This window comes from Telopea speciosissima, chromosome 8, assembly GCF_018873765.1.
Source record: "Telopea speciosissima isolate NSW1024214 ecotype Mountain lineage chromosome 8, Tspe_v1, whole genome shotgun sequence".
NCBI lineage: Eukaryota > Viridiplantae > Streptophyta > Magnoliopsida > Proteales > Proteaceae > Telopea > Telopea speciosissima.
The window spans coordinates 13,575,038-13,591,704 of NC_057923.1; the positions used below are offsets into that span (position 1 = coordinate 13,575,038).

The 16,667-nt window shown below is 40.6% G+C and overlaps 1 protein-coding gene across 1 annotated transcript in view; it reads left to right on the forward strand.

Moving 5' to 3' along the window:
- LOC122672142 (nuclear pore complex protein GP210) overlaps positions 1-16,667 on the forward strand; it is a 108,733-nt gene that overhangs the window by 24,667 nt on the left and 67,399 nt on the right. Inside the window, exons 9-14 of the mRNA XM_043869638.1 lie at positions 3,793-3,904; positions 4,001-4,596; positions 4,698-4,821; positions 4,938-5,215; positions 12,020-12,136; positions 12,278-12,340. Coding sequence (XP_043725573.1) covers positions 3,793-3,904; positions 4,001-4,596; positions 4,698-4,821; positions 4,938-5,215; positions 12,020-12,136; positions 12,278-12,340 — 1,290 coding nt within the window. The remainder of the gene's footprint in view (positions 1-3,792; positions 3,905-4,000; positions 4,597-4,697; positions 4,822-4,937; positions 5,216-12,019; positions 12,137-12,277; positions 12,341-16,667) is intronic.

Here is a 16,667-nt window from a genome sequence, read left to right on the forward strand (position 1 = left end):
CTTGTACGCAACATCCAATTTCTCAGGTTGTTTCGTACTTTCGTATGAATCTTTGTCCCCCTCATGTCATGCTTTTGTTTCCTCTTTATCTTCTGTTTCCATACCACAGACTTGGCAGGAGGCATTTGCAGATGCTAGGTGGAAAGAGGCCATGGTCGAAGAAATGCAAGCTCTTAAGAAGAGTGGTACATGGGATCTTGTCACCCTTCCACCACAAAAGAAGACTGTGGGCTGCAAGTGGGTCTTTGTAATTAAACAAAAAGCTAATGGAACTGTTGACCGTTTTAAAGTAAGGTTGGTTGCTCGCGGATTTACCCAAACATATGGGATAGATTATCTGGAGACTTTTGCGCCTGTTGCCAAGATGAACACTATCAGGATAATTTTTTCTTGTGCTGTGAACCTTGGATGGGGTCTACAACAGCTTGATGTTACTTCCTCCATGGTGAATTAGAGGAGGAAGTATATATGGATGTTCCTCCTGGATTCTTATCTGCTGCAACTCACGGCAAGGTTTGTAAACTTATGCGAGCTTTGTATGGTCTGAAACAGTCACCACGTGCATGGTTTGGTCGCTTTCAGATGACAATGGTGACATTTGGTTATAAACAAAGCAACGTAGATCACACCTTGTTCATCAAGACGACGGACAACGTTATTACTCTTCTCATAGTATATGTCGATGATATAGTTGTAACTGAAAATAACCTTACTGCAATTTCGAAGTTGAATACTTATTTGGCTAAGGAATTTGAGATCAAGGATCTAGGCATACTTTGCTCTTTTCTAGGGATTGAAGTGGCCCATTCTTCTCAGGTGCTATTCTTATCTCAACGCAAGTATACTCTAGATCTTCTTTCAGAAACTGGCATGTTAGGCTGTTCTCCTGTGGATACTCCCATGGAGGCCAATGCTCGTTTTCGAGACACTGATGGTGAACCAGTGGACAAGGGGAGATATCAGCGGTTAGTCGGGCAACTAATTTATTTATCTCACACTAGGCCTGACATTGCCTATGCTGTGAATCTTATTAGTCAATTTATGCATGATCCTCGGTCTAACCATCTGGAAGCCGTACTCAGGATTTTGAGATACTTGAAGTCAGCTCTTGGTAAAGGAGTTTTATTATCTCATCATGATCATCTACAGATTGAGGCCTACACTGACTCAGACTGGGCTGGTTCTCATGATCGAAAATCCACCACAGGTTACTGTACATTTGTGGGTGGAAATTGTGTTACATGGCGCAGCAAGAAGCAAACAGTGGTGGCCTGTTCCAGTGCAGAGGCTGAATTTAGAGCTATGGCTCTTGGCATTTGTGAGCTATTGTGGCTTAAAACCTTGTTACAAGATTTGAGTATTCCTATCACTCTGGCTATGCGATTCTACTGCGACAGTAAATCAGCAATAAGTATTGCCCATAATCCAATTCAGCATGATAGGACGAAACACATTGAAATTGATCGTCATTTTATCAAAGAGAATCTGGATAATGGGACTGTTTGTGTTCCTTATGTTCAATCTGGAGAACAATTGGCTGATGTGTTCACCAAAGGATTAAGTGAAAAAGTTTTTCAACCTCTAGTGTGCAAGTTGGGCATGACTAATATCTATGCACCAACGTGAGGGGGAGTGTTGGATATGGGTATTAATGTAACTTGGGTCGACCCATGGGGTATTTTCTATTCTAGTTGTTTTTCTCTATTGTAGTTAATTAGGGTATTATTGTAATTGTTGTATTCTGGAATTTTCTCCAGATCTATTATAAATAAATCGTGGAGGGCTATCACATTGATAAGCCATTCCAATTATTTCTTCAAGGAGAATATTAAACTATAATTTTCTAGGGTCCAATTTACTTTTTGACAAAAGGAGTAAGAGATTGAGGCGAGTAATTTAAATGGTGCAGCCTCAATTTTGAGATTGAATCTTTTCATTAATTAAAATGAGTTTAAGATAAAACTTGCTAAGGCAACCTAGGGTTACAGAACTCTAATTTAGGTCGCTATCAGCCAACAAGTGACAATCTAAGGGTGAATGGCAATTTTGTAATTTCAAGAGAAGTTCATGCCCTTTTTTGGGTAAGGTACAAAACCAGGGATTAAACAGAAAAAAGATATTTGAAAGGATGTCTCTGGAATTTCAGAATGGTATGGGGATAAAACAGACGCAATTTTGAAAGTGAGCTATTTAGTAATAAAAGCAAGATTCTGTCCTTATTTGCAATTTCCAAAACCTGAGTCACCTTCAACCTCATGACAGAACAAACCAGTAGTGAGTTTATTATTGGCTTGTGGTTGAGAACTATTTCAAATAGAGTCCAATCAGGTTAAAATTTTAGAAGAATCTTCCTAACTCATAGGACTAGTGAACTCAATTGACAAACTCCAGAATAACAAGTGAAAAAAGTAATTTTAATTACTTATTTCCTGATATTAGATGTGGTGGAAGAACATGAAGCAGCTCTTTTAGAAGACCTGGTTCTTCTCACAGCAGCTGTGTTTTGGCCCCAAACTCCGCAATCAGAATCGCCCCTTTGTTTATGAACACCACACGAATTTTAGGACCAAAGGTTCAGGAGTGAGGGAGATTCAAGTCCTTTCTCTCTGTCCAGTCTGCCGCCCAAAACAGGGGGTGGATGGTTTCCTTCAAAGAATGATTGCTGCAGGAACTCAAGGAAGAAGAGTGAGAACACAGAAAGTGTGGAAAAGTGGGGATCAAACATGAGAAGGTGAAACCCGAAATTGAGCAGGGAGAGTTAGGGAAGAGAGAAAGCAGAACAGCCGGCCAGCCGGTTCACACCATAACCAAAACAACAGAAACAGGCTTTTTTTTTTCTTTCTAATTTTAATCGACTCAAATGTGAATCGATGGGGATGGGGTAGGCTTACATATAAAGGCTGAAAGACTACTCTTTCCTAATCTTAATCTAAAACTAAAACAGAATTTGAAAGCAACTAAAACTCGACCTCCTATTGCTACAATCGTTATCTACCTTCCATAAAATAAAGGAAAAATTTAATTAAAAGAAATAACCTCTTAACCGAAAGCCAGGTTTGGACCAGGTTCTCCTTGGTTTGGGCTTTCAGATTGGGTCATGCAGGTCCAACTATGCATATGCTACTGCATCAAATTCTCGGATTTATATTGCTGCATGAGGTTCTGTCTAATCCTATCTAACATGCCTCACAAACTTGGCTGCGTTGCTAGTTGCTACTGTGGATGGTGTCAGAACAACAAACATTGTAGGTGTTCTTTTTCGCTTTCTGTGTTTTTCTTCCTCTTTTGCGTATTCAGGTAGGAGGATGGTGGGATATGTGCTGAAATCCAAGGCCAGCTGTTATTTGACAAAAACCCCAATTAATAAGCTTCTGACAGAAATTTGAATGTTTTCTGAGTTGAAGATAGATACATGCATGCTTTATCTTTATGATTTGTAGCTTATGTCTCAAATATATATACTGTTCTTACCTCTCCACCTTACCCACTGTTTTCTTATCGTACTTAATGGCTATGTTTCATTCTTCTTAAAAAATCTTATCAGTGTGTATGTCTCCTGGTCATGTTATGCTGTATCCCTTTTCCACTTGTAATCTTGATCTAACTCTCCAGTCTTTTAATGCAAACAGAGAGAACTTAGCTTAGCTGACCTGTTCCTTTATGCGATTAATCGCATTACTAATCCTTGGCATCCTAAACGCTTCACTTTTCTTGTTGTTTTCTTATGTTTTTATTTGTTCTGGCCATGTCTATTTTATTTGTTTTTGTTTTTTTTTTTCCTTCTGATTCTAGGTGGTTATTGAAGTTTTTGTTCCTTCATCTATGGTTATGCTCCAAAACTTTCCTGTAGAGACTGTTGTAGGAACACATCTTCAAGCAGCAGTGACATTGAAAACATCCAACGGTAAATCATATTTCCGAATGATTTTGAATTTAACTTTTTAATAGTTTTGATGAAACTTCTCATTCTCTGGTTAGATACTTAATTTGGCATTGGCAGGTGCCTATTTTTATAAATGCGATGCTTTTAGTTCCTTTATAAAGTGGAAGACCGGAAGTGAATCTTTCAGAATTGTCAATTCGACTGGGGAGACATTGGCTTTGGACAAGCTTGTGAATATTGAGGGCTTCAAGTCACTTATTAGTCCTCCATGTGCATGGACATTCATATATGCTTCTACTTCTGGTCGGACTATGCTGCATGCTACTTTGTCAAAGGAACTAAATGTTTTTGATCATTCCCTGGATGGGCCTACTGTTTTAAAGGCGTCTTCACATATAGCTGCATACTCTCCACTTACCGTGCAGCAGGCAGGGGATGGAAACCAATTTGGAGGTTACTCTGTTGATTTTGGTAGAGCTGAAGCTGGTACTCAGTTGGCAAATTTAGATGAGATTTATCTTGTTGGTGGAACAGAATTAGATGTCATGCTTATTGGAGGACCTGAACGGTGGAGCCAAGGTGTTGAGTTTGTTGAACATGTGGAAATCTTTTATGAAGAACACAGCCATCTTCTCAATGAATCTGTTGTTCATCGGCCATCAACTAGCAGTGGGGGATTATACCAGTTGTCTTGCCAAACGCTGGGGAGCTTTGTAAGATTCTGCAGCTCTTTTCATACCCCCTATTTTCTCTAGTTAACAGCTTAATTATTTATTTATTTTTAATTCTCTTGCCATGGTTTGTCATGGCACAGAAGCTGGTTTTTTCACGTGGCAACTTGGTTGGTGATGACCATCCACTGCCAGCTATAGAAAAAGTGGGGCTGTCCCTTACGTGTGGTTTTCCTTCCTCCATTGCGCTGATTGCTAATGAACCTGGTATGACTGAATCTTTTATTGAACACTCATTTGGATATTGTTGACATTGCCATCCTTCGATTTTTCCTCTTTATTTTTTCCCTTTCATCATTGAGCAAATATTTCATATCTTTCAGTGAATGCACCTGATGTTGTAAGATCTGCTGTTCAAGCTGATCGTAGTCCAGGGAGAATTCAACTCACCCCTATTACCGTTGCAAATGGATGCACTATTCGACTAGCTGCAGTTGGAGTTCATAGCTCTGGAAAGGCTTTTGCAAACTCATCATCTCTTTATTTGAAGTGGGAACTGCTTGATTGTGATAAGCTGGCATATTGGGATGATGCTAATGCTTTAGAACAGTCCAGGGCCAGTTGGGAAAGATTTTTGGCTTTGCAGAATGCATCAGGACTGGTACACCTAATTAATGTTGTCTATTATATTTTTGTTGTTAAATTTTGTTATCTTTTGGAACCTCCTCTGGGCAATCACACTTGTGGACATGGATGTTAGTTGTTGACTTTCTATGTTTACTGAAGTTATCTGGGTTGTTGTGCATGCGTCTGATGATGGTAATTTCCTTCTTTGTCTTGGTTTCATTTATTAATTCCTCTCTATTTTTAAAGTGTTCTCTGCCTGTTTCGTATTCCAATTACGGATTTTTAGTGTTGATTAGGGATGTGTTGGTCTTTATTTCAAGTCAGGAGATAGGATTGAAAGTTCAGAGATGTCTGATTCCGGTGCTAGTTTGGAACTGAATCTTGTTCCTAAGAATTGGATATTTTTCAGTAATTTGCATGAAAACTGAATACTCTGGGACTGAAACAGTGCTGGGGAATTTTTTTTCCCCTGTAGCTGCTTCTTGTCATTAGTTTCTTTAATCCTTTGCACCCTTTATTGCTGTGTGATAGAGTTGATCAAGAAAATGATTGTAATTTTTCCATGGTGAGATAACTTATTATTGTACAAGCATTTTTGCTTTGGTAGAAAGATAATGAATTTACTAATAGAATAAGGGACTTGCAGAGTGTGAAAAGATACACAGATAAGCAGTTGGAGATGCTGTTTGTTGGTCTCTCATTTGTTTGAGATTTGAGATGTTGCATGGCCATAAATTAGCTTGGTTCTGTTTGTTTCATAAGGAGACTGGGGAAAAGATGCACAGATAAGCAGTTGGAGATGCTGTTTGTTGGTCTCTCATTTGTTTGAGATTTGAGATGTTGCATGGCCATAAATTAGCTTGGTTCTGTTTATTTCATAAGGAGACTGGGGAGTTATTACATGTGTTCTACCTCATTGTTGCAAGTTATTGGCAGCCATTAGATGGGCTAGCACACCTTCATAGTATATCACACAAGGATAAAAAGAAGAAAGAAATAGTGGCACATGGTACCAGTGGGATCGTGGTTCCAAGTATTGGGATTGGATTACCAATGGCTGATGTAAAGATCCGATACCGGTTAAATATGTCTCAAAATTTGTTCCTACAACATGACCTATTTTTTTTTCTAGTTGGCCAGTATTGGTTCAAATCTGCCACTCTGGATCAGGAGTGGATTGTGATCCCCAGTGGCTGAGACATGCAAGGTTCCTGAGTTTTAAATTCTTGATGGGTTTTAAACAAGATTGACAATAAGACCTTGAAAACTCCTCTACCACAGTTATTTCATTTCAAAATCCATTAATAAGTTGTAATTATTTTCTTTTCTGGTTGTGCTATGAACTAACATTTTGCATGATTTTCCTAATGACCTTTCCAACTGTTATGGCATTGTGACTGTTTAGGTCATAAAAAAGTTATTGTTATAGCTTTCTAAATAATGACTGTAAGTAACTATTAGCTTGCTATTGTGGCCATCCTCTAATTATTTTATGATTATTGCAATGCACTGTTTTTTAAACCAGACTGTATGACTGTTCAGCCTGGTATCAGGAACCACCGGGGCAGTGGACCAAAGTCCTAACTAGGCTTGGGTACCTGGGGTGTTTATATGAACCTACCTGAGCCCATGCCAAGTTCGAGATTGCTCTGGTCTTCTTGGTGCTCGTAAACCAATGTGTTGGGTTTATTGACCCCTCAACCCCACTCAACTCTCCTTATGCCCACCCTCGGTCCAAAGGATTTAGACTATATTGTAAAAATTTGTGTGTGCGTGTGTGTATATATATGTTATGTATGTGTGTATGTGTATGTATGTATGTATACTGAGTAAAATGGGCAATGATACATCACCTGATGGTAATATTGTTAATATGAATGAAATCTGTATGGAAAGTCTTGGGCATGGCTTATAGACTTATTAATGAAAGCTATATGGGCATGGGCACTTGACTGTGTTCTTTGGCTGAATAAAAGATTCAATACCAAAAGAAGAGAAAGATACAAGGAGCCCTAGATATTGGGGGGGAAAAGAGAAAAAAAGAAGAAGAAAAGATTAACAAGGAAAAATAAAGGAAGGAAGAAACCAGACACAATCCTCAGATAGAGGGGAGGGGGCTGAAGCAAGGATAGAGGGAGACCCTAGGAGACAACAATAAGCATGTTCCTTGGGGAAGCCCAGGAATGTGATGGAGAAACTGGGCTTGAATGTAATCATGGCTTGGCTCAGAACCGACATGAAGAGGGTGGGATGGTGGACTAGAGGAGAGGGCTCAACTGGACATGGATGAGGAAGGGATGGACCATGGTTATAAGGAGGCCCATCAAGTTGAGTGGGTATGTGAGGTAGGGTGTGAGATTGATGCATGTGGCCTTTGTCCAAGGAAGGCTCCACCCGAATGTGAGTAAGAGGCAGGGTTAAGGGGGGGGGGGGGGTGGGGGTGGGGGTGGGGAGTGAGAGATGAAGGCGATGTTTCTGGAAAGAGGGGTTTTTGCGATTAAGGAGAGGTGCTGAGAAGGCGTGACTGAACAGGCAGGGGCAGTGGTTGTTTGCGATTATGGAAGTGTAAAAGTGGCAGGATGTAGATGGTGATTGATTGGGAGGAATTGAGGAGGCAGCGTATAGGGAACAGGGTTTGGCTGAGCCTCGGGGAAGGTAGCAGAGATGTTAGCGACAATGGATAATAGGGTTGTTGTAGAAGCCATCGGTCCCTGGTGTGCTATGGACTGGAGGATCATAGATGGTGCTGACATCATTGACCGGAGGATTAAAAGTAGCACCGGCATCGTGGACCAAAGGTTCAGAGGCAGCGGCTGCTTCGTCGCCTTGGGGGAAGCCCTTGGAGGGTCACAGTGGTGGTTTCCACGTCGCTAGTAACTCTTACGTCGGGCACGACTTGGGGAGCGACGACTAAAGGAGGGAGAGGGGTGGGGTTTAGCAGGGAAGATGGAGGAGAATGGTGGATAGAGGTTATATGGTTGGAGGGGGAAGGAGCATGGGTATCTGTTGGTAGAGGGTTACCTGCTATAATCACCGACTTTGGGGAGTAATTGCTTGAGTCATGGCCAAGGACTCTGTAGACGAAACACTGCGGAGGACGTCACTCAAAAATTACCTCCTTCTGGAATGAGGATCCTTCATCGTCAGAGATTGTGATGAAGGATGGCGGAGATTCATCAGCAACGATCTCGACTTAGATTCGAGCATATGCTAGCCTATCCATCTTCTTAGTTCGTCCATCAAAGTAGAGAGGCTTCCCCGGCACAACCAACAATACTTAGCCCGTCTGCACACCAGAAGTGGAGAGGGAGACGAGGTAAAGTGCAGGAAGTGATCCCACCAGCAAAGGAAGGTTGGTTTCTGGCCTACTTGCCAAGGCCCTCCTTCCAGAGCACACATCTTATTATTTTCATTAGAAAACTTGAAAATGAAGAACCCATTATCTATCAAGTAATTATCTAGAATCCCTTGGAGTCTCCATTGCTTGGGCAATGAGAGTTTAACGATGTTGAATGGGGTTGGCTTCCGATGAAGTGGCAAACCAAGGAATTAACCCATTTGCTATTCTCTTTGTCCAGTAAGCTAACTGGACAAAGAGTGACTTTAGAGGTCCCAACAATGGTTGGTGGGACGAATTGAAATAGACCATGTCTTGTAGGCACAAAAGGCTGGCTGAAGAGAGCACTCCCGGCCCTCCCACCCTGGGAAAGGGTGGAGGCAGCAGAGGGGCCAGGGTGGGGAGAAGGCGGGTTGGAGATGGGGGACTTAGGTGGTGATGGCACCACACCAGGCGGGCCAGCCATGGTGGCAGTTGTGCACGGCTGAGGCACTCACTCACTCACTCACTCACTCACTCACAGTTCCTCCATTTTGCTTGAATTATATCTTTAACTCAGTGGCCTAACAGTGTTCACCTATCTGCTTCATTGTTTTTAATGTTTTTGTATTTTTGTTGGTATATTTATATCATTGATTCATAAATTGATTAAATGTACTTATTCTTTCATTTGACTGATGCCTTTTGCTGTTAGATGCTGGTTGTATTACTTCGTTCTTGATTTAGAACACTTCTTATAATTTCCAGTCTTTAAAACTATACGTGATTCGAATGGAAAATGATTAAATGAAGTTGAGCAAAAGTCTAGTCAGGGTTGAGTTATTATATTTCCCAAATAAGGGATCGGATGAGAGTTTGAACTATTGGTCTTCCCAAGATTAATTGTGGTGGTAAGAATTAGCTGATTATTTTGCTGAGGGTGCTCCTATGATGGAGATTTTTGCTTGGATTGTTTCTATTGAAAGGGTCCTGACATATTAACTGAAGAAAAGGGGCTAGAGATTGGATAATTGATGTAGCATGACAATGAAGCAAGAAGAAAGTACTTTAACAGAGTACATAGATTTCATGAGTCTCTATTTAAGTATGTTGGCAGAACTATGAAAACCGCACTTAATAGCTCTGTTTTGAATGGTAATTAAAGAAGTTGTATAAGGGTAGGGTGAGGTCCGATATGGGTACATATTGACGGTGAGTTGTGTTCTGTTCTATGTGAATCTTTATGGTGCTTTAATGAAGTCCCTCTTTTCGGTTTTAAAAAAATCTGTGTTCTGTTCTATGTGAATCTTTCTGCTGCTTTAATGAAGTCTCTTTTCATTTTAAAAAATATGGTTATTCTTGGGAGTCTGTTATGGCTGTTACGACCATACACAGAGAGTGAGTTTGTTGTGTTCTATGTGAATGTTTATGCTGCTTTAGTGAAGTTCCTCTCTTCATTAAAAAAATATGATGTGTAATGGCTTCGGAGATGCAAAATTTTTGTATAGGGATTTTTGGCTTGTGTTTGTTCTCCCTTCCAGCTGATTAAAGTTTCACTTAAAATGAACTTCAAGTGTTATTCTCATTTTGGCATTTCTAATTTCTGGAATTTTGGCCCTGATTAGTGAAGGACCAGAGAAACTTTCTAGTTATGAATCGGGTATAGAAGTATAGAACCAATGGGCGATGCTTGGTTACAATTCCGAATCCATTATTATATGTTTGCTCTAGTTTTTGTTGTTTTTGATGTTGAAACGGTTTTTTTAATCTGTGGGCGATGAGTTTCGATGTATTGGTTCTATCTGTATTCAAGCTTTCCCCAGTCCCTTCTCATCAATGGACTCCTGATGCATATGAAGGAGTGTGGTCGTTCGAGAAATTCTTATCTCTATACAATTCTGAATCCATTATTATATGTTTGCTCTAGTTTTTGTTATTTTTGCTGTTGAAACAGTTTTTTTTTAATCCGTGGGTGATGAATTTCGATGTATTGGTTCTATCTGTATTCAAGCCTTTTCCAGTACCTTCTCATCAATGCACTCCTGATATATATGAAGGAGTGCGGTTCGTTTGAGAAATTCCTACTTCTATATCTATCTCTGTGATGTTTGGATTTTTCAAAACTAAAGAATCCTTTTCTTTACAGTTTTCTTCTTATCTATTGTGATAAGAAAGCGCTCTTAGTTCAGTTTGGTAGAACATGGGTCTCCAAAACCCAATGTCGTCGGTTTCACATTATTGTTTCTATCATGTGGGGATATGGAGAGATGGACGGTACAATTTCGAATATAAATGTGAGAGATCTGCTAAAGCATTGTTCTAATATTTGTTCACTCTTTGCTGAATTGGCATTTAACAATATGGAACTTGAAGGTGCAGAGAGTAGGCTTTGGAATATCAGTGGTGGTTTCAGTTAATGTTTTGTTTCAGATATATGTTCTAGTGTTGGTAACTATTATGTCCCATGCTGGATTCAAATTTGCAAACAACGTATTTTGTGTGTACGTGTCTCTGTGGGTGCATGCATATGTGGTTAGATCATTATCAGCTCTATAGAAGATTTTTGTCTTTTCTTAGACACAAGGTTCTAAAACTCGGTCTCGACCAGGTCGAGTTTTCCGAGATCTCGGCGAGACAGTGTATTTTTTTTTTAATGTTTTAGAATTATGTTTCAGTGGGCATATGGCCATAGTTGGCTCCGAAACTTGAAGGTAAGCTTGTTTTAGGCTTAATAAACATATTTAAAGGTTCAAATGAAAAAAAAACACCCAATTTGGTGTTTTGGATTTGCACCCTTGGTCGGCAGTAAAGGCCGAACCCTTAATGTAGTATTGCCTATTCTACACATTGTTTGAATGATATGATCATATGAGACATAATTGGCAAGTAAACAAGTAATTTATGCTCATAATATTGAATAATTATTTAAGAAATAGTTAAAGACTTAAAGTTTCTACTACAAACCACAAAAAACAATGAAGTGTTCATAATGCATATTACATAGACACCCAACCTAAGTACAATGAATAATACATAAGTCATAGACACCTTACTACCCTAGTCTTCCACGTCTCAACTCCCAAGTCCCAACAATACAATACTATGACTATGAGTACTGAGGAGGTCGAGATTTCTTCGAGATTCTCGAAATATTCGAAATCTCGGTCGAATTTTTTGAGTTTTTTACATTTTTTTTTGTTTCGCATAATAACTCATCTCGAGAAGCTCGAGTTTCTCAAGTTTTCCGAGATCTCGAGATCTCGGCGAGATTTTGAACTATGCTTAGGCATCATTACTGATATGCAGATGTGATAGTTTTTGAACTTTCTGTCTTCATCCATGATGAAAGCCTCTTTTCCTGTCCTCTAATTTTTCTGTTTGCTGGCTATTCTCTTCCTATGACATGAAGATTCTTTACTTTGTACTACTTATTGCCCATGTTCTGTACTCGGTTTTATGTATCATATTGATTTTTATTTGTACATTTGGCCATAAATATCATGATGCCTCTTTATATTTCAGTGCATTGTTCGTGCTACTGTAATTGGCTTCTCCACCACCATAAGTGGACGTCTTTTTGAGAAAGTTTCTTCATTGCTTAAAGATTCAGGAAATCTCACAGATGCCATACGGTTACAGGTCTCCTATTCATCATCACAATATGCATTTTCGAGGGTGCTTTTGTTCCCTCCAAATTCAGTCTGTTGTGTTCTCTTAATATTCATTTGTTCTTTTCTTTTGATTCTTACTGAGTTACTGTAAATTGTTGGGAAAATGCAGCTTGTTTCTACCCTAAGAGTTATCCCGGAGTCCATGCTTTTATTTTTCAGTCCTGATGCAAAGGTATTTATAATTTCACAATTCTTGCTTTAATTCCTAGGAATCAAAATTTGACATCCTTCCTATTTTTTTGTGTGGTCAAAATCTAAAAATAGTTCGGTAGTTTTAACTGAAATAAATTTAATTTTATATTGAGCCAGTCAATTTTACCAAATTGTTGAGATTATTTGAGTTTCAGTCCCTGTCAAAACCTAGATATCAAAGTGAAATTCACAAAAGTACATGTGAAGCTGAAACTGTGCTTAATTCTTGAGAAGCCTTTTTTCAAACGAAGCTGCATCATGATTATACTTCCATGGAACTGCATTTCGGCAAGACAGTTGCATTGTCATGTTTCTTACATGGTTTTCCACATTTTTGGACAAAATATCACCATTGCACAACATAATCCTTTCTTGTGGTGGTTATTGTCCTTGTGAAGGATGTGGAGACTTAAAGAGTGGTGATAATCTATTTCGAGAATTATCAAATGAAGATATTTACGTTGCTTTTGGTGGATCGGTAGCATTTTTGTGTTTGGAAATCATTGGTGCTTTTGTCTCTTTAATTATTAGGGGGACCGTTTTCTGCATGGGAGCTCAGGGGCCACGTGTGCGGCAAACAATGAGAGCACTTGCTGGCACATTGGGGGGCGGAAATTCCGCCATTCATGGGGGCGGGGCGGTCATATCCGCTGCCAATGTGTCTGGGCATAGCCCCTGCATCCCATGCAGGGAAATTTTCTCCAATTATTTAATATTGAAGTGGCATTGAGTCATTAAACATTTTACCTTTAGTTATGGCTAGGACTGGACATTGGGCCAGTATGGGTGTGGGCCTGGGTTATGGCCATCCAATTTGAGTAGAAAATTCTTTTTTATTTATTTTTTTAGTACAGAATATAACAAAAAAGTGCGTACCCAGAGCATGAGGCTCCCGCCGCTGCGGAGTCTGGGGAGGGTCATAATGTTCACAGCCTAACCCCTGCTTTCGCAGAGAGGCTGTTTCCAGACTCGAACCCGCAACCAAGGCCTGCCCTCTTAGTACAGAATATAACAATTGAATATAATATAACCTAGATTATACCTTCATTTATATATGGTAGGTAGATATGGTTATATAGCATGTAATATGAAACATGGGAGCTAATACAATGTTCCTGTTGTATTAGCATTTTCCATAAAATAACCTATTCAGGGTCCACTGTGGCTGACCTGGCTCTGTGGTGGCCGTATTTATTGCAATATGCTGCTAGAATCAAGGAAATCTGTCTTTTACTATGTTTCCTCATGATGTGATTTTGTGAAACCAAATAAGCAGTAATTGTTTCTCTATTTACAGTTACTGAATTGTTGAAAGGTGGTATCTTCAAAGTTTATTTATGCATTAGTGTTGAAGGATGATCCAGTGACTCGTATCCGGACCCAAATACACTAGTGTAGGTTCATTATGCACACGTTGCACATGCTGATTTATCTCGATCTATCTTCCGTAAGTGTAATATTCTTTGATTATAAATAAAGCGGTGGCCTTTGTCTCCTTGGCAAGACAAATATTCTAATCTCACTCTAGTATTCAACTTGGTATCAGAGCACAAAACCCTAATTTTTTTTTGGTTTTCTTTTTCTGCCGTCGCCAGTAGAGCTCCACCACTGATCTCGATTCTTGAGGCTTTGGCCTCTCCGCATCAAACATGGTTGACTGAACATGCGCCATTGCATGTCGCACCACGTCTGATAGTTGCTAACAGCCACTGACTGGTGCTCCCACACCACCATTACTACTGCCTACCATCACCGCCTACCGCCAATGGCCCATACGTACTGCTGCCGGTGTTTAGGGCTCCTGCCCTCCTTACCGTGACGCTTCTAGGGCCCCAGCCCTCTATTCATCGCAGGCCCAGGGGACTCTGCCCCATTTTACTTCACCAACAGGGGCTTCCACCCCCTATATTTCACCGACAGGGTCCTCCCGCCCCTCTGCTTCAACGACAGGGGCTTCTGCCCCTTTTCTGTTTCACCGACAGGGCTTCCCACCCCCTGTGCTGCACCATTTGGGGCCTCTCGCTCCTCTGCCACACCGCCAGGGGTGCCGCACCACTAGGGGCCTTTCGCTCCCTCCTGCTGCACCGCCAAGCACCTCCGTCTTATTTGCAACAATCTTCTAGGGCTTGTTGCCTTCTGCCCAGTATTTCTTGGCATCATCTTAGTCTTATGGTGCTGTGACTTTGCTTGTTTGCTTACTGCTCATCTTGTGAATGCTACGATAGCCTCCATATTGCTAATTTTCTTCTTGTTAAAGTTCCATATCAGCCTTTTGTTGTGATTCCATCTCATGGCAGGTGAAAGTGATGTTAATGACTCCGCGGGAGAAATTGGAGGTAGTGAGGTGAGTCGTGTTGGGACTCTTGGCCATAACTTCTCTCTAAAGCCGGGTCCAACCAAGTTGAATGGGACTAACTATTTTGCATGGTCACGGGCATGCCTTTTGACTATCCGTGGAAATCTCCTTTCGGGGTAATTGATTGGAGACACCCCTATGCCCTCAAGTGGTGTTGCTAAAACCACTTGGCTTGCTAATGATGCCTTGGTGATGTCCCTTCTCCTAAACTCCATGGAGCCCGAACTTAGTGTTGGCTTTGTTATACTCAACACATCACAAGAACTATGGGAAGCTGTCCAACGAACTTATGCTCAGACCAGTAACTACGCTCAAATTTATGAGCTTTGCCATTAGGTTCGGGAAACCACTCATATGGATATGTCCCTTACCCCCTAATATGCTGTCCTGACTGCACTCTGGCAACAGTTGGATTTTTATCATCCTATTCCCATGGTGTGTACTGTAGACATTGCTACCTTTCAGAAGGAACGTGAGATGGAGAGAGTTATGTTTCCTACTCTTTTACAGGCATATAATATTCTGCATCATGAGGACTGCTGTCGTTCTGTAATGCTGCCCCTACTATGCCTTCTCGCTCTACCTTAGTATCTACACCTGCGTCTGGGGAATCTGTTGCTCCTAAGGCCTCCACTAGTACTCGAGAACCAATTAAATGTGATTATTGTGGCAAGCCTCGGCATACTCGCGAAACATATTGGAAGCTTCACGGTCGCCCCAAAGGAGTGGGGCATGGTGGGAAACGGGGTTCTACTCAACATCAGGCGAATCTGACTGAATCCTCCGAAGTTCCTTCCACTGGACTGCTTGCACTTGCATCTGGCTCTACAGCTCTCTTCTCTTCGGATCAGCTATTGGCACTTCAGCGCATGGTGTCCCGCCCAAGGACTCCTCTTGCACCTTCCCCTGCCTCTACTTCCAATCTAGCCCTGTTGGGTATTTTTCATGTTTCCTCTGGTTCTAGTTCCTCTTGGTTTCTTGCCTCTGAAGCCTTAGACCACATGACTAGTTCTTCTGACCATTTTACCTCTTATCATCCCACATCGGGAAAGGATAAGGTTTGTGTGGCTGATGGACCTTTATCCTCCATTTCTGGTAAATGTTCCATTCAGTGTTCTTCCAATATTCCTTTAAAATCTGTTTTGCATGTTCCTAATTTATGTGCAAATTTACTTTCCATTTACCACCTCATTGCAGATCTAAATTGTTCTGTTTCATTTTATTCCACACATTGCCTTTTTCAGGATCTGGTGACGGGGGCAACAGTTGGTGTTGGATTGTATGAGCCAGAATACTGTGGGGGTATTCTGGACTTTTTCCCTTTTATTATGTCTTTTCTCTTTTATTATGTCTCTCTTGTATGTGGTTTAGTCCCACATTGCTCATGTAATTCTGTTCTCTGTTTTTCATGATTATAAATAGATGTGCTTGGGATGATAATTAAACATCCAAGCCTTATGTTCTAATTCTGATCCTCTCTACATGGTATCAGAGCAGGTTATGAATTAGGACTCCACCTCTCCCATTCTTGATCCCCCCTTTTCTAATTCTCGATCTCTTCTTTCTCTTCTCTTCTCTTCCTCCCTTTTGTTTTGTTCTTCTTTTTTCCATAGGGCAGCACTGATGAGGTGATCTATTGATCCAGTTGCTGCCCTCTTTTTCTTACTTCATTCCATGATATCAAGATCTGATTGATAGGGTGCTTCGTCTCTTTGCTGCGAAAATTGGAGACTTCAGCCTTCTTTGGACAGATTCAATCTATACTACAAGGGATTTGTTCAACATATTGGAGCTCAAGAACTGCAGCAGATTGGTATACAAGCATCTACAGCAAGTTGAAGACCCCTCAAGATCGATATTTCTTCACAATTTCAGGGTTTTTCAAAACCTTGACAATAGTCAATCTTGAGGTTCCACCTGTCAGTTGGTTCTGATTTTTTGAGGAGTGATT